The 26498-nt window shown below is 40.3% G+C and overlaps 1 protein-coding gene and 1 long non-coding RNA gene across 6 annotated transcripts in view; one reads left to right on the forward strand and one right to left on the reverse strand.

Moving 5' to 3' along the window:
* LIN54 (lin-54 DREAM MuvB core complex component) overlaps positions 1–26498 on the forward strand; it is a 61773-nt gene extending 35275 nt beyond the window's left edge. For 3 of the 5 annotated variants that reach the window (XM_030565022.1, XM_030565020.1, XM_030565021.1), the window contains exons 4-14: positions 4022–4167; positions 4288–4446; positions 12396–12612; positions 14248–14324; positions 14537–14734; positions 16101–16192; positions 17566–17637; positions 21720–21822; positions 22105–22242; positions 22438–22640; positions 23889–26498. In XM_030565022.1, coding sequence (XP_030420882.1) covers positions 4022–4167; positions 4288–4446; positions 12396–12612; positions 14248–14324; positions 14537–14734; positions 16101–16192; positions 17566–17637; positions 21720–21822; positions 22105–22242; positions 22438–22640; positions 23889–24090 — 1607 coding nt within the window. In that variant the 3' untranslated portion in view covers positions 24091–26498. The remainder of the gene's footprint in view (positions 1–4021; positions 4168–4287; positions 4447–12395; positions 12613–14247; positions 14325–14536; positions 14735–16100; positions 16193–17565; positions 17638–21719; positions 21823–22104; positions 22243–22437; positions 22641–23888) is intronic. The other 2 variants (XM_030565023.1, XM_030565024.1) reach the window with 2 other exon arrangements.
* LOC115652653 lies at positions 100–4011 on the reverse strand. Its single transcript, XR_004000707.1, has 3 exons — positions 3440–4011; positions 3081–3229; positions 100–897 (listed from the first exon to the last, which is right to left on the reverse strand). It is a non-coding gene; the product is annotated as an uncharacterized LOC115652653 (long non-coding RNA).

The following is a 26498-nucleotide window of genomic DNA, read 5'->3' on the forward strand; positions in this document are numbered from 1 at the left end:
TGCTGTTTTTCAAGGGCTGTGGAATGAAATGGTGATCCTGAATAAAAATCTTGCAGTTCACTTATTGTAGCTTTTGATGCTATGTGAAGTGCATCACATTTCAGAATTTTAGAAGTTTAAAAGAACTTATAGCTAATATGTAGCTGCTTAAGATGGTACACCACATCTGCATGTTTTTATTTTTATATCAGACTTCAGTCATTCAGATTGCTAGCTGTGAAGATCCTATACGGTATAGCAGTTGCAGGGACACAGCGAACTTGAAGCCTTAGAGTTTAAAAAGTAGCTTAAAGTCTTATGCCTGTCTTGGAGTACGGTTGCCAGTTTTTATGGTTGTACAAGTTCACCTTCTATATTTTCTTAAGATGCTTTTCTTTTCCCTGATGCTATGTTGAAAAAATCCTCACAGAGAAAATGGACTGACTGATTCACTATGCAGAAAGCGCTAGCAAATGTGTGAAGTGAACGAACTGAAAAAAGAAAGCAAATTATGTTTTCCTCTAATATTTTCCATGTATTGTAATTGTAAATGTTACTTATTGCAGACAGTATTCTCAGACAGAAATGTGACTTCAAAGCTTACAGTGCCACTTTAATGAAATTGTATGGTGTGTCCATATATAGGTGCTTACTTTAATAGAAATGTCTATAAATATAAACAAACATGACGAGAAATGATTTTCTACTTTGGGAAATAATCAGCTTGGTTTTGCCCTCTCCATTTTGTACTTTCAGCTCTTCTAGACCGGTGGTTCTCAGGCTGTGGTCTGCAGACCATGTCTAAGGGGTCCATGAAAGACTTAGACTGAAAACTGACTGAACAGAATTCAACTATATATAATACAGAGAGCAGATTTCCAAAGGGGTCCGCAACACCATTCGAAATTCGTTAGGGTCCTGCAAATAAAAAAAGGTTGAGAACCACTGAAACAATGTACATTCAGTGTTCAGTTCCATTGCCTACATAAATATAAAAGTAAGATCTAGGAGATGCTGTAAATTATCTCTTAAAACAAATATGAAAGATAAGGAGTCCACAAGAGCTTGGAAATAGGCTGCTGTTCAACTTCTACCAGACTGACAGAGCCTCTTAGGCAGCAGTCCTGTGCAGTCTGATGACTTACTGAACTTTATGCATAAGTGGCCCATGAAAAGACACAACTATCTCTGCAAGGTTCCTTTTAACTTTTTATCCATATAAGCTGCATGTAATATGAATTACAACCTTTTTCTTATCTGGCTTTGCTTCCTGTTCCTTACTCCTGCACCTGATCATCAGTTTAAGTAGTATTTCTTTTCTTTTCGTGGTTTCCATGCTTTTCTGAAAGAAAGTAGCTTATGCTTTTCTTTCTCCGCTCTCCTAAAATTTGGTCTTAAACTTCTAGATGGGAACTTTATTAATGGTAACTTTGTTTAAAAAAAAAACCTCAAAACAAACAAACAAACAAAAAACTTTGCACAAAACCATATTAAATTTTCACTAGTAATATATGAAAGAGTGGAAATTAGCTAGGACTATAGCAAGAAATTTACATGTAAGTACATGCCATTTTATAATTTCTGTTAAGTCTTTCCACTGCGGTTCTTGGAAGCGCTTGCATTGGAACAGAAACACAAAATCGACAATTAATTCAGTATTTTAAAAGATTTGTATTTCAACTTCATTTTTCTTTTAACCCAGTGTGCTAGAGAATCAGGACTTCTTTCTCTCAGTCCATACAAGATAAGTGTCACTGATAGGTAGAACTCCTTTTCTGAAAAGGGGAAAAATGTTTTTAAAGATGTGTTCACCAAGCTTGCCAGCTGAGAGTCTCTGGCCTTCACTCACAGGGAGGGTGTGGCATCTGTGCTTGCTGATATTTTTAAGCTGACTGGGAGGATCTTACAGCTTCTAGCTTTTAGCTTCTTAAAGTTTAAAGTAAATGTAAACGGTGAGCCTTCCAATTAGGAAGGAAGGAGAAACAAGAGTGGTACTTGGAATAGACAGAGAAGGGGAAAGCTGATATCTTCAGAAAAACAAACTGGAAACACTGAAAAGTATTGAAGGTGAGGTTTTCATATCAGATTTGTAAGAACATCATGTTTCTTCATTTAAGGGCTATTAGTAACAGTGGAGTTATATTTTTTTCATTGTACATTTTTACTAAACTTATAGATAGGATCATTTTTTAATCTTGTGTATAGACTCCCTGGGGTAGGGGATTTTTCACTAAAATAATGCTGTTTCAGGGGGCTCATGGAACCCTGTTGACACGTGTCTGTCATCTTACTGCTCAACTCTTTCTCTTGTCTTTGTCCCTTGCCTGTAGAGCAAATACTTTCATCTTAATCAAAAAGTCAGGGGAAAGTAACATGGCTTTTTAAATATTTGGTGCTATTGTACATGGAAGATGTGAGCACAGGGGAGCAGTTGATCTCAGTAGTTCCCATTCCTGCTGGAGCACCCATTTGTAATAGGCTGGTGGACTGGTGTCACACCAGTGTTCCCAGTGTCATAGTTTCTTGCTCTGCATGCTGACTCCAATTTCCACCATTTCGCCTTTTATTTCCATTTTAATTACTTTGTTTTATTTCATTTTTTGTTCTGTCTCTCACCAATTTCCCCCCCATTGCCTCAGGGCCGGATTTAACTCCTATTGAAATAAATTAATGGATGTGTATCCAGCGACTTCATTGGAAGGTAGATTGGGGCCACAATAGCCATAAGCTACTCAGTGTGGGCATCCAGTGGTTGCTGTGTCAACCTGGGCTACCTGCTGGGAGAAGAGAAGGTTGGGCTAGTGAGCTGCTCCTTATACACATACCCTGTTCCCAGGGGCTGCTGTAGGAGCAGAGTGAGAAGGCTTTTAAGGAGCCAGCTATCACAAGCACAGAGGCGTGTGTAGATAATTAACTTTGGATATTTTTTTTCTAAAAGCAAGCTAAGAAAAATGGACTATTACCTAATGCAGGCTGCCAGTTTTGGGGCCTAAACTCCTTAATTATATCCCTCCTAAGGTGAATGCAAATGGAAAAAAATCTTTCTAAAATTAATAATTAGGTTGGATACTTGTATCCCTATTTTACAAAATATTTCTTACCAATATAAAGTCAGTCCCATATGAGCGTCAGCTCCTGCTTCCCACCACATCTGCTCTGCTGCCATCCTTTGTGTTCTGTTGATATGGCAGCAGGGCTAAATCAGCAGTGCACTTGCCAGCATCAAACTGTATGTGACCCTCCATGTTTTCTAATAAAATAGAGATCAGATAGTGGTGCCACTTGTTTAAGCTTGTTACCTTTGCCTGTCATATCGGAGCAGATGTTTGTTCAGGTTGCACTTTGATCTGGGGATAGCACATTTACATTGCTCAGTGACACATAAAATACAAGAAACTAATCCCGAAGGAACAAACTTACAACTAATGTTTACAGATAAACTAACCAAAACTCCCCTTACCATCCTAAAATAGCTCATTTCTGCTGGTTGGCTTTTTAATCCTTCAGTGGGTTGTCTTGAATACTCAGAATCATCTTTTGAGTGTGCTGGTCTTCCTGAAAAATGGGAAGGTCACTGGGTGTTCGCGCAGCAGGCATTTATCAAGAGGGCTGGGGCAGGATGATAGTAAGTCTCATGCCAGAACTAGCTATTTGTGTAGGGCACCATGATGTCAGAGTAGTGCAGAGAAGATTGAGCTAAAACTCAGCTCTGAGAGTAAGGAATAATCAGTGAAACATATTGAAAATATCAATGTAAATTTAACTTTTCAAGGTATTTTTAGACATGAGGTTTATCTGGAAAACTCCCAAAAGCAATGTGTTTGCTTCTAAGGCAGTTTGACTATTTCCTTGCCCATTAAACATGATCTAAATAACATTGGTGTCGTTCCACTGATATCAAGGTAACTTTCCCTTTGAGGTGGTGCCGAGATGCATAGGCATTCTGTTAGCACCCATGATATGGAAATAAACCTTTTACTTGTAAGGCTGTCATAAACAAACTTATAAGTGATTAGGGTGACCTTGTGCCTCTTGTTTACAGGTAGGGTTCTTTCACAGACTGCTCCGGGAACGCCACCAAAGACCATAACGATCTCTGAGAGTGGAGTTATTGGGCCTTCTTTAGGTTCTACAACGCAACAGACACCGAATAAAATAGCTATCTCCCCGCTGAAGTCCCCTAATAAGGTAAAACACCTTGCCTTTTGTGTCAGTGTGGTGTGTATGTATGCAGTGCACTGAAGAACTTCAGTAGTATGGAATTGTTCACTGCAGAATGAATTTAACCAGCTTCTTCATTTTGCTCAGCAGCTGACAATGGTGTCGGTGGCCTCGCAGCCTCCTAACTCCCCTCAGAAGACGGTGGGTGTTCCTCTGAATGTAGCCTTAGGACAGCAGATCCTCACAGTGCAGCAGTCAGCACCCTCTTCCCCTGGCAAGGCCATAGTCAACCATACAACTGCTCAGGTATATATTGGCTTTCCTTGTACTATACGGTTTTATCTTCCATGAGTCAGCTTCATTTTCCACTCTCTGTCTGAGAGCACTCAGCTGTCACAGGGGTGTTCTTGTTCATGGGGACTGTCAGCCACCAGAAGCATCACCCTGTGGAGCAGGCAGGCTTACTACCCAGAGCCAAAATGAATGCTATTAAATCTGAGATCACTAGGCGTGCAGAGGGAAGTCAAGCAGTTGGACAATGACTTATCAAAGCTGGGGAATTGAATGGTCCATCAGCTGCTTTTTAAATAGAAGAACAAAAGCTGAATCCATAAGTATGTCAAAAGGACTTGAAACTTGTTTTACTGGTTATCTGTAGAAAGCCTCTCTCTCTGTTTGGTTTGAATCTCAGAGGTTTTGCATACCTCCTGGGAGACTGGGGCACTCTGCTCTCCACAAATCAAGCCCTAATCTGTAAGGTTGTACCATTTCTTTATACAGAATTGTTTCTTCTTTCAAACTGTGGTGTCTTCCACAAATATAGAAGTCTTTGAGCAAGCCAATCCAGTGACAGTGAACTCAGGGTTTTCAGGCTGTTGAATACAATGTGATAGCAAAGGCTGGTTTTGAAAACCCGCTACTTCCACAATTTGTTGCAAGTGGAAAAGGAATAATGTGTTCAAAATCAGCTGAAGAAGGTGCAGAGTGAGCCCGTTTGAGCCTTTTGGGGAATGGAGGTTTTCCCTCATAACTTTGCAAACTGATTCATTGCCTATTTCATATCTTCTCTGTTTATTTTTTCTTTTATTTTACTTGGTACTAACACACTATCAAGTTGCCCCACTGCAGGTCCTGATTGTACAGCTGCTACGCACATGAACTCCTGTAGAAATCAATGGGAGTTCTGTGCCTAAAGAGCCTGCAGAACTGGGTCCATAGTGAAGATTAGCTCATACCAAGTTTTAGGCTGTGTATTGCAGGAGCCTATAGCTTCAGTACACAGCACTTCTGCCAAAGATCACTCATTTATCTCTGTAGATACGTGTTACTCTCATCATTGTGCTACTTGAGCCTTATTAGGCAGATGATATTATCTGGTTTGCATCTTCTTATTTTATTAAGGACTAGAAAGAAGCGTGGATTGTGGTTGAGTAAATTGAACTTTAGCAGCCGGATACCTTGATCAATGTGTAAGTAATAAGGGACAAGCACACACAAGTAAGGAAAGAGCTAAGGCTACTACTCTGTTTTCACTGAGAACACTTGTTCGAAATACTGCAGGTCTCTCATTTTGCCATATTGGAATCCCCAAGTACCAGGGAACAGTGGACATGGAGCCTTGATCTCGAAGGCACTCATGAAACTAGTGCAAAAGCTGATTTAAAACCAGAACTGGAGTCTAACATCTAGTGAAATCAAACTCTTAACCTTTTTTGCTTCATCCAGCATCTGGTCCCGCACCCTTTTTAGGATGAACAAATATCTCACTCACAGAAAGAATCAGAGCTGACAATAGAGAAAGCTGTCCACCGTTTGTGCTTGCAGAGTATGCTGTAGAAAAGAATCAAGTATTTCCCCAAACTGCTATACATTTGCCAGATGATACTCTGTTGTACTATATATGGTAAAATAAGGGATTTCCAAACAGCATCTATTTGTTTGGTAGCTCTAAAAGCTAGAGATAATACAAGCTTCTGATGCATAATAGAGACTTTAACTTCTGGACATCTGGAACTAACACTGTGTGGCTCAGCTTGTCTATCTTGAGAGCTGGCTGTTGGCTTGTTGTGTGGTATAACAAGACATCACTAGCACCTCTGTTAGGTGGTTTCCTCTTTGTCTCATTTTTTCTCTTTTAAATTTCATCTCAGACACTCCATAATTATCCTTATAGTAAGAAGCACCATGCAGTGCTGAAGATTGACAGGACAATGGGACAGTACAACCCCAAAAAACAGTCTAGCTCAGCTTAAAAATAATTGTTTCTTTTTGTGAAACAGCTCTTTCTCAAGGTTGTCTCACTACCAACATTTCAGAGTGGTCGCCGTGTTAGTCTGTATCAGCAAAAATAACAGGGAGTACTTGTGGCACCTTAGAGACTAGCAAATTTATTTAGGCATAAGCTTTCGTGGGCTAAAAGCCACTTCATCAGATGCATGCCAAGAGTGACCAGTGTGTCTGACCAGGTTAAAAAAACAAGGTGAGTGAGAATGTCTTATTAAACTAGGTTCTGTTGATGAAAGAGACACACTTTTGAGCCAAACAAACTCTTCTTCAGGTCTGGGCAAGGTACTTAGAGTGTCATAGCTAAATACAAGATGAAACAGATTGTTTAAGTAGTTAACACACATTCTAAGAGATCATTCAAGGTGAAGTGGCCCGTAAACATCTCTGCAGTTATAGGACAAAAATGGGGGCTTAGGTGGTTACAAATCACTGTAAATCTGTAACCCACTGACGCCTGCTTTTCCGTCCTATGACTTCAGAGTTGTCACCTTGAATGCTCCCTTAAAATATGTTAACTACTTCTTTTTAGAGTATGTGTGATGTGCCTCCTCTGGCACATGACCAGGATTCATCACCGAATTTGGTCCGTTGGTTGGATCATTAGCTGCCCAGACCCAGGCGGGTACAGACTTGGAGCACAACATGAATGCTGATCCATGCTCCCCTGTTAATTACTTATGCTAAACAAACTGTTCCACCTTGTATTTAGTTGTGAATCGCCAAGTACCGTTTCCAGTAAGAGCACTGTGTAGCTTGAAAGCTTGTCTCTCTCATCAACAGAAATTGGTCCAGTAAAAGGTACTACCTCAACCATCTAGTCTCTCTAATATCCTAGGCTACAACATGGCTACAACAACAATGCAAACGGGTTAAGACAGACAGCCTCTTCAGCCCAGCCTAGTGGCTATATATTCCAATCACACAGTACATCAGAAGAAAATCTAATGCAGCAATGATGCTTTGCCCAAGATGAACCAAAGTATCCACAAACAGCTATGGTTACATACTTCTTCCAAATACCATGCCTAATGAAGTTGTTACGGAAGCATGAACTAAAGCTCCAATCTTTCTTTTCAAGGACTCGTTGATGCTTTTCTGTATTCTGTTCAGGAAGGACTGTGGTTTTCATGTCAGACTAAGACATCCGTTTATAGACTGTCTTCCAAAGACTTAATTTCACACCATATGTTGACTGAATAGTGTAGGCGGGGGCTTTTCGATGTTGGAGGGATGGTTGTGGTCTGGCCACAACAGGATGCATGTTCTGGCATTGTCTTGTGGTTCACAATTCCCAGCAAAACTTACGTAGTGTGATATTAGGTATATTGGATGTCATGCTGGTTCTTTCTGGGGAGGGAACTTCCTTCAGGTCTCATCAAGAGCCAAAATATTAACTTAGTCTTTTATCACCGGGACAAACCTTAGTGCAGGAAAATCAGCCTCTTCTGAAAATAGCCACGCAGCTGTGCAATGTAGAAAATGTGACTTCTAGGCACTTAAGGGAATATTTTTAGTTAGCTCTAAAGCAGAAGAAATGGGCTTCTCATTAAGGGGGGGGAGCTGTTAGATTTCCAAAGGGGTCTCCTGTTTATGTGTAAGAACTGAGTCTCTATTTTTGCTTCTCTTTGCTCTGAAAATAGCCTTTTCCTGTTGGTGTTTAAATTTGCCAGTAAGGCTGTGTTGCTAAAATACAAAACGGCAATATATGCTGAACCTGATGACTTCCACCTCTGATGAGTTACATTAGTAAACTTGGTTGCTGACTTGCAGAAAATTGTCTGCTTAGGAGCATCCCATATGAGGCTCTCACTGTATTTCAGCCTAGCAAAGTTTGCAGGCTGCTTATTAAAAAGGACTAGTGTAGGTCCATATGTTCTAATTGCCTGTATAAGTAGGGGCGTTGCCAGCAGATCAAGGGACATGATGATTCCTCTCTATTTGGCATTGGTGAGGCCTCATCTGGAGAACTCTGTCCAGTTTTGGGCCCCAAGCTACAAGAAGGATGTGGTAAAATTGGAAAGAGTATAGCAGAGGGCAACAAAAATGATTAGGGGCCTGGAGCACATGACTTATGAGGAGAGGCTGAGAGAACTGGGATAGTTTAGTCTGCAGAAGAGAAGAACGGGTGGGGATTTGATAGCTGCCTTCAACTACCTAAAAGGGGGTTCCAAAGAGGATGGATCTAGACTATTCTCAGTGGTAGAAGATGACAGAACAAGGAGTAATGGTCTCAAGTTGCAGTGCGGGAGGTTGGATATTAGAAAAAACTTTTTCACTAGGAGAGTGGTGAAGTATTGGAATGGGTTACTTAGGGAGGTGGTGGAATCTCCTTCCTTAGAGGTTTTTAAGGTCAGCCTTGACAAAGCCCTGGCTGGGATGATTTAGTTGGGGATTGGTCCTGCTTTGAGCAGGGAGTTGGACTAGATGACCTCTAGAGGTTCTTTCCAACCCGGAGATTCTATGCCTGACCTCAGAGTACTGATCTTCTGCAGTTGTGTCATTAGTAGCTGACCAGCAAATGTTTTGCTTACGGAAACAAAATGGCTTGACTTTATTAAAGATCATATCATTAACTACTTTGAATGTTATTCTGGAGTGGCAGTTGAATGCTAATGACTTTCTGTGAATGAAGTATCTGTATAATAAAATTCCAGGATTGTCGCTCTGTCAGTGTGTTACTTTGAAGCTTGGAAAGTCTGAGTCAGTGTGAGGTGATGGAAACAGGTAAAAGTATGGCTTAGAGCTTTTTTTGTTAAAAATATCACTGGGTTCAGTCATCACTGGGATTTGCTGTCTGGTACTCTCCAGTTTTTAAGTTCCCAGCCATTGCTGGCTTTTTTAGACATGTGGCTTTGTCATTGACACCCATGCGATTGCATGGGCTTTCAGGTACTAGTACATTTTGTAATGGCTAGTAAATTCTCAAGTCTCTCATCCTTGCTTGTATAGATTTCTTTCATATCAGTAATAGCTTTGTTAATTTTATTTGTTAATAGTCTGTTAATTTTGTTGCAATTAACGTGACATGAAATTGCACTTTATTCAGCCATCTACCTATCATCCCTTTCAAAGGTGTCTTGTAACTGTCCAGAAACATGTTGTATGCAGTGTTGTTGTAGCTGTGTGGGTCCCAGGATATTAGAGAGACAACGTGGATCACGTAATATTTTTTAATGGATCAGCTTCTGTTAGTCAGAGAGAGGAGCTTTTCACTTTGTATGTGAGCTTATGTGTTGAATATGCTTGAGACGCTGAGGGTTTCCTACGGTCAATTAGCAAAGGGTTCATTGTAATGTAACAGCAACTCCTACCAGACCTGAAAGCTCATTACACCAAAGCATTACTGCCATGGCATTTATCTATAAATAATGTTGTGTAAGGTATCATATGAAAACAATGATATTTTATTACCAATGTATTAAAAGTTAAATGTATGTCTGGATACTTCCTGATACTATGCTTTAAGTTAAGTCTGTAATCAAAGAAAAAAACGTGTTTTCTTCCAGACAGGAGGGCAAGATAGTTATCTCCCCCTGTCTCTGATGTAAATTAAGCAGGTTTAGCCCAAGACAATGGGGATTATATTTGCATACTGAGTCAATAGGAAAAGCAAATTAACTGAAGATCAACATAGACAGCATGTCAGCATGGCGTCTACACCCCAAAGAACAAACAGTGGGGGGAGAGAGACTTTGTCAGGAGGTATGCTTCGAAAGATACATTTCAAAGGTGAACTGGCCTATAAGAGAAGAGTGGGAAAAGACATGATGTTTATCCATTTGCTGAGGAAACCTCTTGTAGGGTGCAGGTGACTTGAAAATCTGGCTCCTGGTATAACTGAATACTAGCAAACTCTCCAGGAAAAGTTTTAGGTGAGAGACTGTTTTAGATAAGCTTAACTTGCTAAAGTTAAGTTCTATTCTTGTAGAAGCATGTTCTATTTTTTGTTTTATTTGTAACCATGTCTGTTTCTATTAGCTTTGCTTAATATCACTTAATTCTCTGTTCTTTGTCAATAAACTTATTCTTGGTTTTACTTGTAAATTCTTCTCAGTGTTGTAATACTAAAGGGTGAATTCTCAGGTGAGCTACTTGGTAATTTCTGTGAGCATCCAGTGACGGGCTGGAGGAGATTGTTTGGTCGGCTAACAGACAGGGAGGTGTCACCTGGTTTAGTTCCAACAAGTGTCTTTTGCTCAGGCAGTGGGGTAACAAGTTCACCCATAGTTCTGGGCTCCCTGAGAAACTGCAATACCAGTGATGCAGCCTGGTCTTGACTGTTTTGTCTCTCCATTATGTGTATATTTGATAATATGAACTATGGTTTAAGGGCTTAAATACACTCTAGATCTCATTCTCAGATCAAATCCTGCTCCCTTTTTAAATCTTTGTTTAATGAACTGTTGGATAATGCTTGGATACAAGCAATCAATGGACCATATTTAAGTCACCTGAATCTTATAACTTTCAGGGTCTGATCCAAAGTTCATGGAAACAATGAAAGGCGTTCCACTGTCTTCCATGAGATTTGGATCAGGCCCTTTAAAGAACACACGTTACATTTCATATAGTAGTGAAGTTGTTCTCTGACACTGGTCAGCCCTTAAAGGAGGAGTGGAAATTCTGTTCCCTCATTGGTCTGTCTATGGAAACGGCACGTTAGCTATAGCTGTGATTATAGATGATGTTTACTCTGAATTGCTGTTGATAATTAAGGTTACAGCACAAAAAGATTTTAAAAATACCCAAGAAACAACTTGCTCATAAAATCTGAGTGGGTTTATGCTTTCAATGGAATATAAGTAGATCTGGTCTTTGCTTCTGCCCAGAACTGTAGCTGGTGAAATTTGGAAGATGAAGAGGGAGTAGGCAGCTAGGCTGGAAAAGAAATTGAAATAGCCCATCTAGACAAGACAGTTTCATGGCATGAATCAAAATTTTGGCAGTGGGACTGAAGAGAAAAGAGCAGATTTTAGAAATGTTACAGGGGAAGAAGGAACAAATTTTGTAAGAGCCTGGATGCGAGGAGAGAAAGTAAACAAGGGAGTCAGGGTTTGGAGCTTGAGAGATGAGGAGGATGGAAAAGTGGTTAGCAGTGATGGAGAAAGTCAGGTGAGCAGCAAATGTGTATATTTAAAATAAATACATGCTCTCCACTCAGTGTGTAGGTTGAAAAAAGCCTGAAATAATGAAATCTCACACGTTGTTAATGTTCTGCTATCCTCAACTGCGATTTCACATGCATGCTGCCTACCAAATTCCTTTCCTGCTTCCTCTCCCCTTTCTCAAATGCTTTTTGCTCTGGCTTCTGCTCCTGATTTCATGGATTTAAACTTGTTTACCATGTTCTCAGTACTTCCCATTACTTCCTTTTTGTCCTTAGCCAGCCCATACACTATACACTATTGCCCACTGCTTCAAAGCCTCAGGGTTCATAGCCTCAGTTCCATTTCCAGTCGGAGGCTGCATGGTGACATGTAGGCTTCCTATACTGAGCTGTGGAAGGGGATGCTGTACATAGGCAGAGCTGAGTGTTGGAGCGACAATGCCAGAGTGGAACATCCACTTCCACACAGACTGAAAAATCAAAAAATTGAATTTGTTTTTATTCACAATAGTTTGGGGGAAAGCTCTTTCTCAAAGTGTCTGCTGTATAGTTCGTGTTTATTTGACATTGGCTCTTGATTGAGTGACAGTTGGTTTTGCTTATATAGATGATTCTGGTGATTTGGGGGTCTGGTATAATGGTTTGAGAATGGGACCGAGCTCCCTTGGTCTTGCTACCGACTCCCTCTGTGTCCTGGGAACTTAACCTTGCTGTGCCTCGGGTTTTCAGTGGATAATAGTGATGTGCTTCACAGAGGTACTGCGCGGGTTAATGAATTGTTCCCTAGCAAATGTAGGGATAGAAACGGTGAAACCTCCCTACCGCTGTCAGGTAACTTTGTGCTGCCTGTGTTGTTTAACAGGCTGTGAAGTCAGCAGTACAGACCATCACTGTGGGAGGAGTGAGTACATCTCAATTTAAGACCATAATTCCCTTGGCAACGGCCCCCAATGTTCAGCAGATTCAGGTACCTGGAAGCAAATTCCACTATGTCAGACTTGTTACGGCCACAACAGCCAACAGTTCAACCCAGTCAGCCAGTCAGAATCCTAGTACCAACACACAACCTCTTCAGCAAGGTCAGTGGTGTCCATTCATACCCTATTTTATTTGTCTAATTTAGGTTTATTAAGCACTAACAAATATCTCCCCCCCCCCACACACACAAAGGGTAAATAAAATGTCAAATGATATAAATCTGTGGCCCTGGCCAGCTGTGCTACTTTTGTACCAGGCCCCTGGCTTTGAAAGGCTCTGTATCCCATTACCAACTCCAGGATGCGTTTGGAAATGCTGTGATGTTCAACTCCTCATTCCCTAGAGACTGGCTCCTGAGGTGCCCGATATGCTGTTGTTCCGAGGGAAGAATGTCAGCCACTCATCTGCTTGTTGGGTGATTGTTGCAAGTCTGATACTCTGTCCCTGTCTTGGTATGCCCAAATGTGAAATCTGAGCAATGCCATATATGCCTCACTGGGATGTTGTGAGGATTAATTAATGTTTGCCCAGCCTGTTGAGATCCTTTGACAGACTGTGATTTAGAACTGCACAGTACCCCTTGTTTTTACCATGCATTTTCTGGTGATGGTGATGGAATGGACAGTAGCAGCCAGAAGATTTCACACCTGTTCTCCCCTTTGCAGATTTACATACCACTCCCATTAATGCCAAGAGGAGCTCTGCACATAGACTGATGAGAAGTGTTGGTCTTAAATGTATGCAGTTTGCTAGGTGGCAGTATTGAATATTTAGTAAATATGTTATGTTGGCATAAATTAAAGGGCAAGGGGAATACATTGGTGAGCAAAATTGGGGGAGAAAAGGCTCCATAGAGAGTCTTGTTTAAGGGGAAAATGTAAGATCCAATTTGACCCTAAATTTAGGTTTTGTGAAAACAAACTGTGACCAGACTTTAAGACAATTGTTTTGAACAGTTGCCATACATTTATTTTGAACTGTTCCCTTATATTGTATACATTCCATTAGAAAATAAAATCCTGTAATGTTTTAGTGCAGACATTGCAGCATAGCACTAATACTATAGTAAACGGAAAGTGAAATAGATTAGAGCGAAACTGTTAGTTTTTGCATTTCTTTCTTTCCACTTGGACAACCAGCATAAATAGTGAAGAGTTAATCCAGTTTTAAAAACCTTTTGTTCCTTATAGTAACACTGGTTTTAAAAAAAAGTTAGGTTTCTTTGATCTAGCAGTATTCTACCAGGGCCTGATCCTGAAAACACACACTTCTCTTTATGTGCTTGAGTAACCATCGTTCATTCATTGGTGCTTCTCATGTGTGTCAGTGCTTGACTGGGGCCTAAGTGAGAGAGCTCTAGAGAATCAGCTGGCAATTGCTTGCAGTACTATGTTTCCTGCAAATAACAGGTTTAGCTCTGTTTTCAAAGAGCTACTGGGAAAAACTGTAATAAAATAATCACTTTATAAATTAAGTCCACTCTCAGTGCACAAGTTAAAATGTAAAAACAAGTAGAACAACAGTAAATAAACTGAAATAAACAGGATGTAACCCAAATAAAATGTTAGAAGCATAATCAAAATACATTTTAAAAAGGCAATAAACGCCACCATCTTACATACAAAAGTAACTGTTTATTCTATGTATGTGAAAGTGATAAATGCTTCAGGATTAAATTCTAGAGACTCTTTATAAATGTGCACATATAGTGTGACATGGGATATGTTTCTTTTAAGCAGCTAAGCCAGTGGTGGTGAATGCAACTCCAGTGCGGATGTCTGTCCCAATAGTACCAGCTCAGACTGTCAAACAGGTGAGTTCAACATGAAATCCATATTGTAGTTTCATTTCAGCTGGCAAACAGATGTCAAAATTCTGACTCTGGAGGTAAAATAAGATGATTTATATTGTTCTGCATGGATTCTTGTCTTCAGAATGACTTTTTAAAAAAACGTACAGTGTAGTTTTCTGCAGCAGATAAAAAATGATGTGTTGACAATGTCATAAAGATTTCTTCTCTTCCAGGTTGTGCCCAAACCAATCAACCCAACTTCACAGATAGTTACTACTAGTCAGCCACAACAAAGACTTATTATGCCAGCTACTCCATTGCCACAGATACAGCCAAACCTCACTAACCTCCCGCCGGGCACTGTGCTGGCGCCAGCACCTGGCACAGGAAATGTAGGCTATGCAGTTCTTCCAGCTCAATACGTCACTCAGGTATGGTGTTAGCACAGGGCAAAATGATGAAATGGTTTTGATCCCTTCCTTCAATTTAGGGCTTTGGCTTGCCCTTTGCCAAAATGTGGTCCAGAATCAGAATGAAAAGGAATGGGAATTAAATGCATGATTTAAGATTGAAAAGGTCCAGCAGCATGTACAGGGATTTTTGTTGGCATGCTGCGTATAATTGGTAGAGACCTTGTTGTACAGTTCTTCCTGCAGCAACCTTCCTTATGTAGGTAAAAAGGATCTGGAACAACACAGGACGTGAATGGCAGGAGGGAAATGACGCAGCAAGATCTTTGTCCTTGGTACAAAGAAGCAATGGAAGAAAGACAATAGGCCAGAATTTCTGAAGTGTCCAGCACTCACAGTTGGGGCCAGATTTTTTTAAAAGGGCTCCTCCTCCTATTTTTTGGCATCTGAATGAAGTGGCCAGATTTTTATAAGTGCTCAGCACCCAAATAGCTCATATTGAAGTGCTGGCAGCCAAGCACTTGGGAAAATGTGACCACTTCATCTAGATGCCTAAAAGGGGGCTGTTAAAGGCAGAGCGCTCTTGAAAATCTGGCCTCGTGCAGAAAAATAAATTTACACTGAGAAAGCAATGAGTAAAAAAATACAAAGCCGAGCCACCTGCAGGGGATTCTGATGAGCGATGCATGAGGAATGCTCCTGTAGTATGTGCTTCCTAGGAGAAGGTCCTGGGTGCCTAGGTCTTTTTGCTCATATTTCTTGCACCTAACTCATCGTGGCATGAAACAAGAAGGTATGCAGGTAAACCACAGTCAAAGGGAATGCAAATCAGCCATGGTTTCTTATTTCTGTTAAAGTAAAATCTGAATGGAGGTTGCTTCAGTGACTCGTGTGACTTTGCTCAGATTCACCCCTTGTAGCACAGGTGCAGTGATCAGGCACCAAGATCCACTCTGCAAAGAAAGAAAAGGGATCTGATTAAAGGGGTGAGAACCGTTTGTAACTCCAAGCTTTCACCTGGTGGGTGCAGGTATTCCTGTAGATAGCTGATATGCAAGCTATTGGTAAAGCATTTTAGCATCCATCTGACTAAAAGTTATTACATAAGTAGCTTAAAACTAATGCAATCCAAAGGTTCCAAGATAAAATGGATAAAAACATAAAGTAAAATAGACCAGGACATTTCTGCTGAATATAGAGTAACCCTTAGAGTGCTTAGGTCTTGTGAGTTTGTGAAACCTTCAAACCATTCACAAACATGGATTAGGAGAGTACATGATGCATACAGCAGTTTCAGAAATGCTAACTAGAAACTGTGTACTACAAAGCTTGTTGTATAAAATTGTAGAAGCTACAGAATATACATTTATACTTCGTGTTTTGTTAGCTACAACAGTCATCATACGTATCTATAGCAAGCAACACTGGTTTTACTGGGACATCTAATATCCAGACACAAGCAAGGCTACCATTCAATGGGTGAGTATTTTGAAAATACTTTTAAAAGCTTGCCACAACATCTCCCCAAAAGATGGTAAGGTGATGTATTTAATCAGGACAGACTATCCTTGTTTGAAGAGTTTTTTAGGAAAAATTAGCATGGTGGGGTGGGGAGGCTGCGGTCTGTGCTATTCTTGTTCTGTGGCTAAATAAAGAACATCTCTTTCTCTGGCTGTCAATCCAGCGCCTTTTACCATCACTAAACTCGGTCAAAGTAAAATCTTGTATTTTTTTCCCCAATCCCATAGTAGGCGTTTAACAGAGAGCTGGGCTGTGGTTATTTATTATATGTATTGGCAGTAGCACATAGGAGCCCTGGTCATGGACTTTCCCTTGAAGCTGATTGGAGCAGCTGGGTACTTTTGAAAACCCAGCCATTTATGTAGATACCTGAATATAACTTGAGAATCTAACTTCAGGGCCCCCTTTTTTTTTTTAATCTTGGCTTAGTTCCAAGGTAACACATTGAAAGTGGAAACTTTTCAAATTGAGATGCCTCCCCCTCCTCCCACGCAGGCTTAGAAATTCTACCCTGTTCTGCTGAGCCTGCCTTTTTCTGGAAGTCTTACATTTAAAAGTGTTTGCTGTGATTTAAAAAATACAAACCAAATTAAAAAAAAAATTGTCTGAGCTAATTCTGAATACCTGCCTGACACCCTCTCCCCTCCCCAATAAATGGCTTTGTTTTCAGCTTCTGGGAGAATGTCAGGATCAGAGGGTTACCACATATGGTCAGAATATAGCTGGCCAGGTAGGATAATTGAAAAATCCTAGCTTTCAGTGGTTTTTAAGGCTGATCTCTGACACAGAATGCTCTTTATGTTAAACTAAATGGCTAGGTTCATATGCTGCTTGCCCCTTGCTCAGGTCTCTGTCTGCTTGCCTAGGACTGTCACTTTGTCATTTCATTATCATTTTTAATTCACACATAACTCAGATGAAGGGAGAGGCATAGTCTGAATTTATTTCTTCTCTATATTACTGGATTTGGTTAGATTCACAACAGCATCACAAACCCCTGCTCCAGATGTAGATACAGTCCCCATGGAGAGTGGTCTTCATTCAGGGTAATGGCTGCAGCGCACTCAGTTGCACTTTCCTCTCATGTGGTCCTCTCTTAGCCTTGTTTCCTTTCTTTCTGTTCTTTAAGCATAGCGTGCAGCCGGGGTCATGGCAATCGCCTACCTCTTCCTTGACTTTTTACCTACTAATTGTATTTTGTAATCAGTGTCATAGACATTTTAAAGCTCACATTGTAGGAGACAAATCTAGTTTGGCTTATGGGATTTCAGTGGATCAACATTCTGAACTTAAAGAAGAGTGACGCCAGTAATAAAATGGTTCTTTTCCAGAATTATGCCATCCGAACCTGCAAACCGCCCCAGGAAGCCGTGCAATTGTACGAAGTCGCTGTGTTTGAAACTGTAAGTGTATGTGGTTTTAAGTATTTTCTCTTTAACAAATATTTTAGTATATTGCCAACATTAAATAGAAATATTAAAGTAACTCTAAAGGGTGAGTTCTGTATATAAAAAGGATTCCAATGTAAGGCTCTCAATCCATCCACAAATCATCCTGCCATAAGTGCATATGATACTTAATGAGACACACTTTAGGCTATCCTAGCAATTTTCTAAGTTTCTGAACCTTGTGGTATCACTGGTGAGAGTATCATGGGAACGCTGGGGTAGATTGCCCTTTGGCATTTCAGCTGGATGACAGAGCTACCAGTGGTCACCTGAACCCTGTCTGCATGAAGGCTCCTCCTGTTGCTACCACCACTGGAGTTGAATCCGTTTTTCCGTTCGTGGGAGACTAAGTACAATAGTCTGGTAGACAAAGCCTTAAAATGTCATTTAGTGAAAAAAGAAACTTACCCATGGAATTGTGAGGCTCCTTACATCATGTGAGATGTCTCATAGACTTTAAAGTCAGAGGGGCCATTGTGATTATCTAGTCTGATCTCCTGTATATTGCAGGCCACAGAATCTCACCCACCCACTCCTGTAATAGACTCCTAAACTCTGGCTGATTTACTGAAGTCCTCAAACCATAGTTCAAAGACTTCAAGTTGCAGGGAACTCACCATTTACACTAGCTTAAACCTGCAAGTGATCCATGCTTCATGCCACAAAGAAAGGTGAAAACCCCCAGGGCCTCTGCCAATTGGACCTGGGGGAAAATTCCTTTCTGACTCCAAATAGGGTGATCAGTTAGACCCTGAGCATGTGGGCAAGGCCCACCAGCAAGACACCTGGCGAAGAATTCTCTGTGGTAACTCAGAGCCCTTCCCGTCTAGTGTCCCATTTTCTGCCATTCCACTCCAATGCCTGCATCAGTATCTGGTGTGATTATGTGAGGACATTCATAGATTCATAGACTCTAGGACTGGAAGGGACCTCCAGAGGTCATCGAGTCCAGTCCCCTGCCTTCATGGCAGGACCAAATACTGTCTAGACCAGCCCTGATAGACATTTATCTAACCTACTCTTAAATATCTCCAGAGATGGAGATTCCACAACCTCCCTAGGCAATTTATTCCAGTGTTTAACTACCCTGACAGTTAGGAACTTTTTCCTGATGTCCAACCTAAATCTCTCTTGCTGCAGTGTAAGCCCATTGCTTCTTGTTCTATCATTGGAGGCTAAGGTGAACAAGTTTTCTCCCTTCTCCTGATGACACCCTTTTAGATACCTGAAAACTGCTATCATGTCCCCTCTCAGTCTTCTCTTTTCCAAACTAAACAAACCCAATTCTTTCAGCCTTCCTTCATAGGTCATGTTCTCAAGACCTTTAATCATTCTTGTTGCTCTTCTCTGGACCCTCTCCAATTTCTCCACATCTTTCTTGAAATGCGGTGCCCAGAACTGGACACAATACTCCAGTTGAGGCCTAACCAGCGCAGAGTAGAGCAGAAGAATGACTTCTTGTGTCTTGTTTACAACACACCTGCTAATGCATCCCAGAAACACGTTTGCTTTTTTTGCAACAGTATCACACTGTTGACTCATATTTAGCTTGTGATCCGCTATGACTCCTAGATCTCTTTCTGCCATACTCCTTCCTAGACAGTCTCTTCCCATTCTGTATGTGTGACACGGATTGTTCCTTCCTAAGTGGAGCACTTTGCATTTGTCTTTATTGAACTTCATCCTGTTTACCTCAGACCATTTCTCCAATTTGTCCAGATCATTTTGAATTTTGACCCTGTCCTCCAAAGCAGTTGCAATCCCTCCCAGTTTGGTATCGTCTGCAAACTTAATAAGCGTACTTTCTATGCCAACATCTAAGTCGTTGATGAAGATATTGAACAGAGCCGGTCCCAAAACAGACCCCTGCGGAACCCCACTTGTTATACCTTTCCAGCAGGATTGGGAGCCATTAATAACTACTCTCTGAGTACGGTTATCCAGCCAGTTATGCACCCACCTTATAGTAGCCCCATCTAAATTGTATTTGCCTAGTTTATCGATAAGGATATCATGCGAGACCATATCAAATGCCATACTAAAGTCTAGGTATATCACATCCACTGCTTCTCCCTTATCCACAAGGCTCGTTATCCTATCAAAGAAAGCTATCAGATTGGTTTGACACGATTTGTTCTTTACAAATCCATACTGGCTATTCTCTATCACCTTACCACCTTCCAAGTGTTTGCAGATGATTTCTTTAATTACTTGCTCCATTATCTTCCCTGGCACAGAAGTTAAACTAACTGGTCTGTAGTTTCCTGGGTTGTTTTTATTTCCCTTTTTATAGCTGGGCACTATATTTGCCCTTTTCCAGTCTTCTGGAATCTCTCCCGTCTCCCATGACTTTCCAAAGATAATAACTAGAAGCTCAGATACCTCCTCTATTAACTCCTTGAGTATTCTAGGATGCATTTCATCAGTTCAGTTGAGATGATGCCACACCTTCCCACATAGTACAATGTCAGGAGATTGTTTTGTGGCTCCCTAATGCTTGGATGACAAAGAAGGCATTCAGAGTGGTTGTGCTACTGTTAGAGAAGCTTATATAACAGCCATCTGAGTCCAAGTTAGGAAATCTGTCTGGCATCTGCCAATTTTAGGTTATTTTTAATGTAATGCATGTCATGTTCATAATGTGGGCATGCACATACTTTTGAGCTTAGAAATTTTTCATCACACTAGAACAGAACTAATCATGTACGTTTAGTTTTCCCTCAGACATCTCACAGCCTGCATGATTGTTATTTATAGAGAGCCAAATGTGTGCCAGACATGAGGTTTCCTCCTGGATGTCAGCTTTTCCCAAATGTTCTGTGAAATCTAAAGGGGAGAAAAGATGCTGATGCTGATATACTTTGCATTTACATAACACTGTACAGAAATTAACTGAGGCCTTGTCCGCCACATGATTTGCTCCAGGTACAGCCATCTGTGCCCAGACACCGGTGCAGTGTGGTGTAATCCGCTAATGTAAACTGCCATTTGCTCCAGGGGAACTTTCCCCTGCTTGCACATGGGGTAGTCCTCACAATACACCTGTGAGGCAGGTTAGGCACCTAATTCCCACAGGTTTCAATTTATTTATCAGTGAATTTCAAATACACCTCTACCCCAATATAACGCAACCCGATATAACAAGAATTCGTATATAACGCGGTAAAGCAGCACTCCGGGGGGGAGGGGGGGGGACGACTGCGCGCTCCGGCGGATCAAAGCAAGTTCGTTATAATGCGGTTTCACCTATAATGCGGTAAGATTTTTTGGCTCCCGAGGGCAGCGTTATATCAGGGTAAAGGTGTACCTTTGAAAATCTGACCCTTACTCTCTCTATGTCTCAGATTCCCATTTTAAAGAACGGGATGTGGGGGGGGCGGGGGGAGGCTATAGTACCTTCCCTACCTCACAGGGGTGCTGTAAAGTTTGTGAGGTGCTGAGACACTACAGTAATGGAGTTCACAGAAGTACCTAAGGTAGACAGCTATTCAATCAGCTCCTCCCTTAAGCACCTTTGTGATTTCTTTTTCCTACCGCAGTGCATAGGAAAAATCCCTGATATAATCCATACAGCCCTATTCCTTCAAATCCCTTTTTTAGACTCACCTCTGCTGCAAAGCCTGCAATACCCTGGCAATTGCTCATGACTGATCAGATGATGAACTGTGGATTCCCCTCTTCCTTCCTTTTCCTGTTCCCTGACTCCATTCCTGCCATTCCTCACACTACCCCAGTAAAAAAATTAACAAGCACAAAACCAACAAAACTTGCCACTACCAAAGTGGTGCCGATCCTGGGCCACATTACTTGTAGATTATACCCCTGTCACTTACTTTACTTTAGGGTCTGATGCTGTATGCCCTCCGGCCAGAAATTCTCTCATTCATGTCTATATAGTACTTGGCCCAATGGAGTCCCAATCCCAACTGGGGCTTTTAGGAGTTACTATCATAGAAATGTTTACTGTGGCTACTACCACAGCTAGTGTGATGCCTGCATACCATGTTTGTAAATCCCTTCTGGGTCTCCAATTTCAGGTATTGTGATTGTTTTGCAAATGGTGAATTCTGCAATAACTGCAACTGTACCAATTGTTATAACAACCTGGACCATGAAAATGATAGGCAAAAAGCAATAAAGGTAAGGGGTGTTTTGTTTCTCTCCTTTAAAGTTTGCAAAACAGAAAAACCTGTCACAATGTATCTATTTCAACATACTCAATCCTGCTATTGAAACTGGACAGTTTGCTTCTTGTTTTACATCTCCAGCTGGGATGAAAGTAGTCACCTTTTTCTGTTGGGTTGGGAGGAGAATGTGATTTACTTACTCCAGCACAATCTTGGGTTTCTCCTTACTGCACTGGTCCTCTAGATCTTGCTCCCTGCATGAACTGTGACACACCTTTTGGATCTGCATTGATAGGCCTGCCTTGATAGAAACCCTGAAGCCTTCAAGCCCAAAATAGGGAAAGGAAAGGAAGGGGAATCAGACCGACGGCACAGCAAAGGCTGCAACTGCAAACGATCAGGATGTCTCAAAAACTATTGTGAATGCTATGAGGTAAGACGGGTTTCTTGTCTTGAAGAAATACATTGGCTTTTTCTCCTTTCTAAATGTCACTCTTGCCCATTGCACTGTCTGTAATTAAAATTTGTAACTATGTATAATTTCTCCGGTGCATACTAAGTTTATGAGCCAGCAATGGAGAATAAAATAATATTTTAGGCCAATCACCCTTTCTTTTGTTCTTTTTAGGCAAAAATCATGTGTTCCTCAATATGTAAATGCATTGGCTGTAAAAACTTTGAAGAAAGCCCAGAACGAAAGACTCTGATGCACTTAGCAGATGCAGCAGAAGTAAGAGTCCAGCAACAAACAGCTGCAAAGACAAAGTTATCCTCACAAATCTCAGACCTGTTAACGAGGCCAGCCCCAGTACTGACTTGTGGAGGGGGGAAGTAAGTTAACACGTTCCATCCTCTGGACTTGGCTTTAACACTGTTTTCATATCTTGCTGCTCTGCTGGGGTGGATTTTAGCAAGCTAAGATTACTTCAGTCATTGACATTTGTATTCATGCTGTAGGTTTTGGTGGCTGTTATTTAATATTTGTATTACCATAGAACTCAAGAGCCTTCAATCAGACTCAGGGCACTTTTGAGCTACATGCTGTACAAATGCATATTACTCTCTGTCCTGAGTAGTAGTGAAACCTTTCTGGAATATATAAGCCACCAAAATTTGCAGTTGAGCTAATTTCATCCCCTGAATGCATTTAAGTGCTGTTGGTCGAAAGATGTATAGTGCATGGCTGCTGCCTAAACTATTCAAATACATCCCTTACAGAGAAGAGAATTTATATAACAAGTTTGTCAGTCAAGATATACTGGATCATTATGACTTTGAAATGAGTGCAAGTAACATGCAATTTACAAAAAAACAATTGCAAGATCCTGTATACATACATCTGTGGTATGGAAAAACTGGTTTGTGTTACATTGTAGCATTTGAGAAATACTAATAAAAAACCTGTACCAAAATGTATACAGAGAAGGCGACGGAGTTAAATTTACATGTGTACGGTCAAATTTGCCACACTTCTGTGTGTCTAACCATGTAACGTTAACATTCTCTTAATGCAGTTTTTAGCATCAATACAGGTGAAATCCTAATGTTAAATCAGTTAGCTCGCAGTTTTCCTACAGCAAAAAATTATATGGAAAATTATGCATTCTCTATCTGTCTTCATGGTATTCTGCAGTCTGTCTCAAAATGTACAGAGATGGAAGCAGCCACAAAACTGTCAGCATTGCCTCTGAGGAGTGATCTTCCTGCTTAGCTGTAGGGCTTGTTCAGTATTTTCAGTTTGGGGCAACCTCAGATGTAACCCAGAAACTGTGGAGCAGATTCATCCTGGTCAGATCAGCCCTGATTGAAAACTTTGAATGTGCTCTATTTCTGTTTGAAAGGGCGTAATCTTAAAGTTAATGAATTGGATTCATGGACTGTAGTACAGGGAAAATGGAGAGGTAAGCAAAATTTTCCTTGTTTGACAACATGTTCAAGTATATATTAGTATTGCTGTAGGGACTGTCTAGAGGGCTTCCTTCAACTTCTGACTTCTCAGTGCTTCAGAGAGAGTTTTGTAGCTAGTGCACGTGGTGTAGCTTATTGATGACAACAGTTAAGTTTTTATTTCCATTTCAGATTGCCATTTACGTTTGTAACCAAGGAGGTGGCTGACGCGACCTGTGATTGCCTGCTTGCGCAGGGTGAGCAGGCTGAAAAGATGGGCAAGTCAAAAGCAGCAGCGGAGCGCATGATCCTGGAAGAATTTGGACGTTGTTTGATGAGAGTCATTAATTCAGCAGGAAAATCCAAAAGTGACCCCTGTGCCATGAACTGCTGACTCTTACATAGGAGCTATGGTAAATTGGACTGAACATGACACTTAAGGCACAGGGACACTTTGGTTCACAGCAGAGGATTTAATACTATTTTATTGTTAATTTGGTGCTTGTTTTAAATTGACTTGCATAATGTTGAAACAAGAAAATCTTTTATAATTAGGAGTAGAGTCTTTTAAATTTTAGCTAAATTCTCTTCTACTTATGACGATGCCTGAAGGTGAATTTTTCTTCTTGTTGTACAGCTTTTAACTATCTTGGGTTTGGTAAGAGTTAGATGTTTTCTTCCTCCCCCTTTCTCTAAGAAAACTGTCCAGAGAGTCTTTATAAATTATTATTATAATATATATTATTTACAGTGTATAGAGTTGCATCACTTTGTTCACATGGAAGAATCAGACACTGGAAGAAAATATTTTTGGCAGTAGACCATGAAAACAGTATATCTGTGGAGGAATTAATTCTGAAAGGACATATATAGAAATGAGCATCTTCACAATACTGACAATACCAAATTAGATAAAAGAACATCACGCTGCAACCCTGGAAGGCAACGGATCAGTGTTAAAGACCCAATTCAGCAAGGTCCTTAAGCACAAATAATGTTAAGCACGTGGGCAGTTGACTTCTTGGGACAACTTACCCGTTTAGCATTGCATATGTTCTTAAAAACCTTGCTGAATCTGGGCCTCAGGGCACAACCTTTAAAATGGAAAGTATTTAACTTTTTCCTTAAATGGTGACAGAAATGTCATTACTGCCTTGCTGAATTGTCTAAAATGGAAGTTGAAGGACACATGATAGTACATACATTCAGAAAGCATTAAAAGCAATGCTGTAAAAGCAAGTTGTCCATCCAACTTTTATCATTAGATAAGCATCAAGCAGGGAGATGCTATTGTGCATCTAGGGCTCAATCCTGCAAGTTCCTGAGCATTCTCGCTTCTCATTGAAGCCAGAGAGCATTTGCAGCCCTTAACACCTCGTAGGATATAGCCCTTAAACTGGCAGAAAATGAGATTATTGTTGTGTACATTTACACAGAAACTGAGATTACTGGGTGTGAGGGAACCAACCCTTGTGTTTTCCTGTTAGCACAGGTTTCGTGTGAGATGGATTCCAAACTAGCTGCATCCAAGTTAATCAGAGAACTTGTGTGAAGATCAGACTCCCTGTAAAACTGTGGAACTTTTTGATATCACTTTTTTAATCTTTGGGACTCATTTGGCTTATTTTTAAAAAATTGTTATTTAGGATTGCAGTTTGAGCCATGACATGCAAGTACACTGATACGGATTCAAGGTCGCCATCAAAAACAGATACAGCTGACCTTTTGTTGTGTGGGGAACAGGAAAGGAATCAAATCAGGTCAAATACAATTGTGCATAGAAGACACTTAAGGATGGGAACTTTTTCTAGTATTTACTACAAACAGTCCCAAATCACATTTTTGGTAGTGTAGCTATAAATTTAATGAAAGGAAATAACCATGTTTAAATTCACAGGCATTTATTTAGTTAGATATCTTAATCCTCTCTGTAATTATCAGAACAAGATTGATACTTTATTTTCCAAAAGGGATTTTATATTCTTGCCATGTAATGGTGTGTATATATTCTTTAACATATGTTTGTGTATATGTAGCAAATACACATACACACACCTGTGAAAAGGGAATCCACCATTCATTAAAAAGTATGTTTTTTTTAATAATTAGGATCTGGATTTCTAAAATGTCAGTGCGATAACTTTAAATGTAGATAGTTCAGCCATTCATCTTACTTTTTAGTGACTCAATATAGTATGTCCAGTAAGATTTGTATAAATGTAAATTAGTGTAAGTGGATAAAGTAAGACCTAATCAAGTTATTTTTCAAACAGATTGCAATACACCTTCTTTTGTCTAGAACTAAATCCATGTTAATTTTGTATATATTTTGTGTCCTATTCTAAATTGCACCTTTTGTGATGTGTATTTATATACAGTGTGGAGAAAATGTTTGTGAAACTTTGGATTACAGTTGTAGATGATGTATGATGGCATTGCTTGTAAAGATTTTGAAGGTGCAATCAAATACTCTTAGTTCTACTTGTTTTGAACAAGCGTTCATTGAGCTTGTTTCCCCTACCCACCCCCCTGCCCACCCCCGCTTAGTATGTACTAAATCATTTTTGTACTTCCTTAGCCATTTGCAACAAACTGCTGAATGAGATTTACAGTCAAGTTCATCCAGTTATTTTAAACAGATCTGGGGTGGGGTTAAAGGTTCATTTTCTAGTTCTATTTACACCTGAAAGTAGAAAGATTAAATTTATATTTACTAGGCCAATTCAGAAAATACACTTTTCTATATTGTAAAAAGTTGGCTAAATCACAAAGAAAAATAAACATTTATATTATTCTGTAAAC

This window comes from Gopherus evgoodei, chromosome 5 (genome assembly GCF_007399415.2).
Source record: "Gopherus evgoodei ecotype Sinaloan lineage chromosome 5, rGopEvg1_v1.p, whole genome shotgun sequence".
Lineage (NCBI taxonomy): Eukaryota > Metazoa > Chordata > Testudines > Testudinidae > Gopherus > Gopherus evgoodei.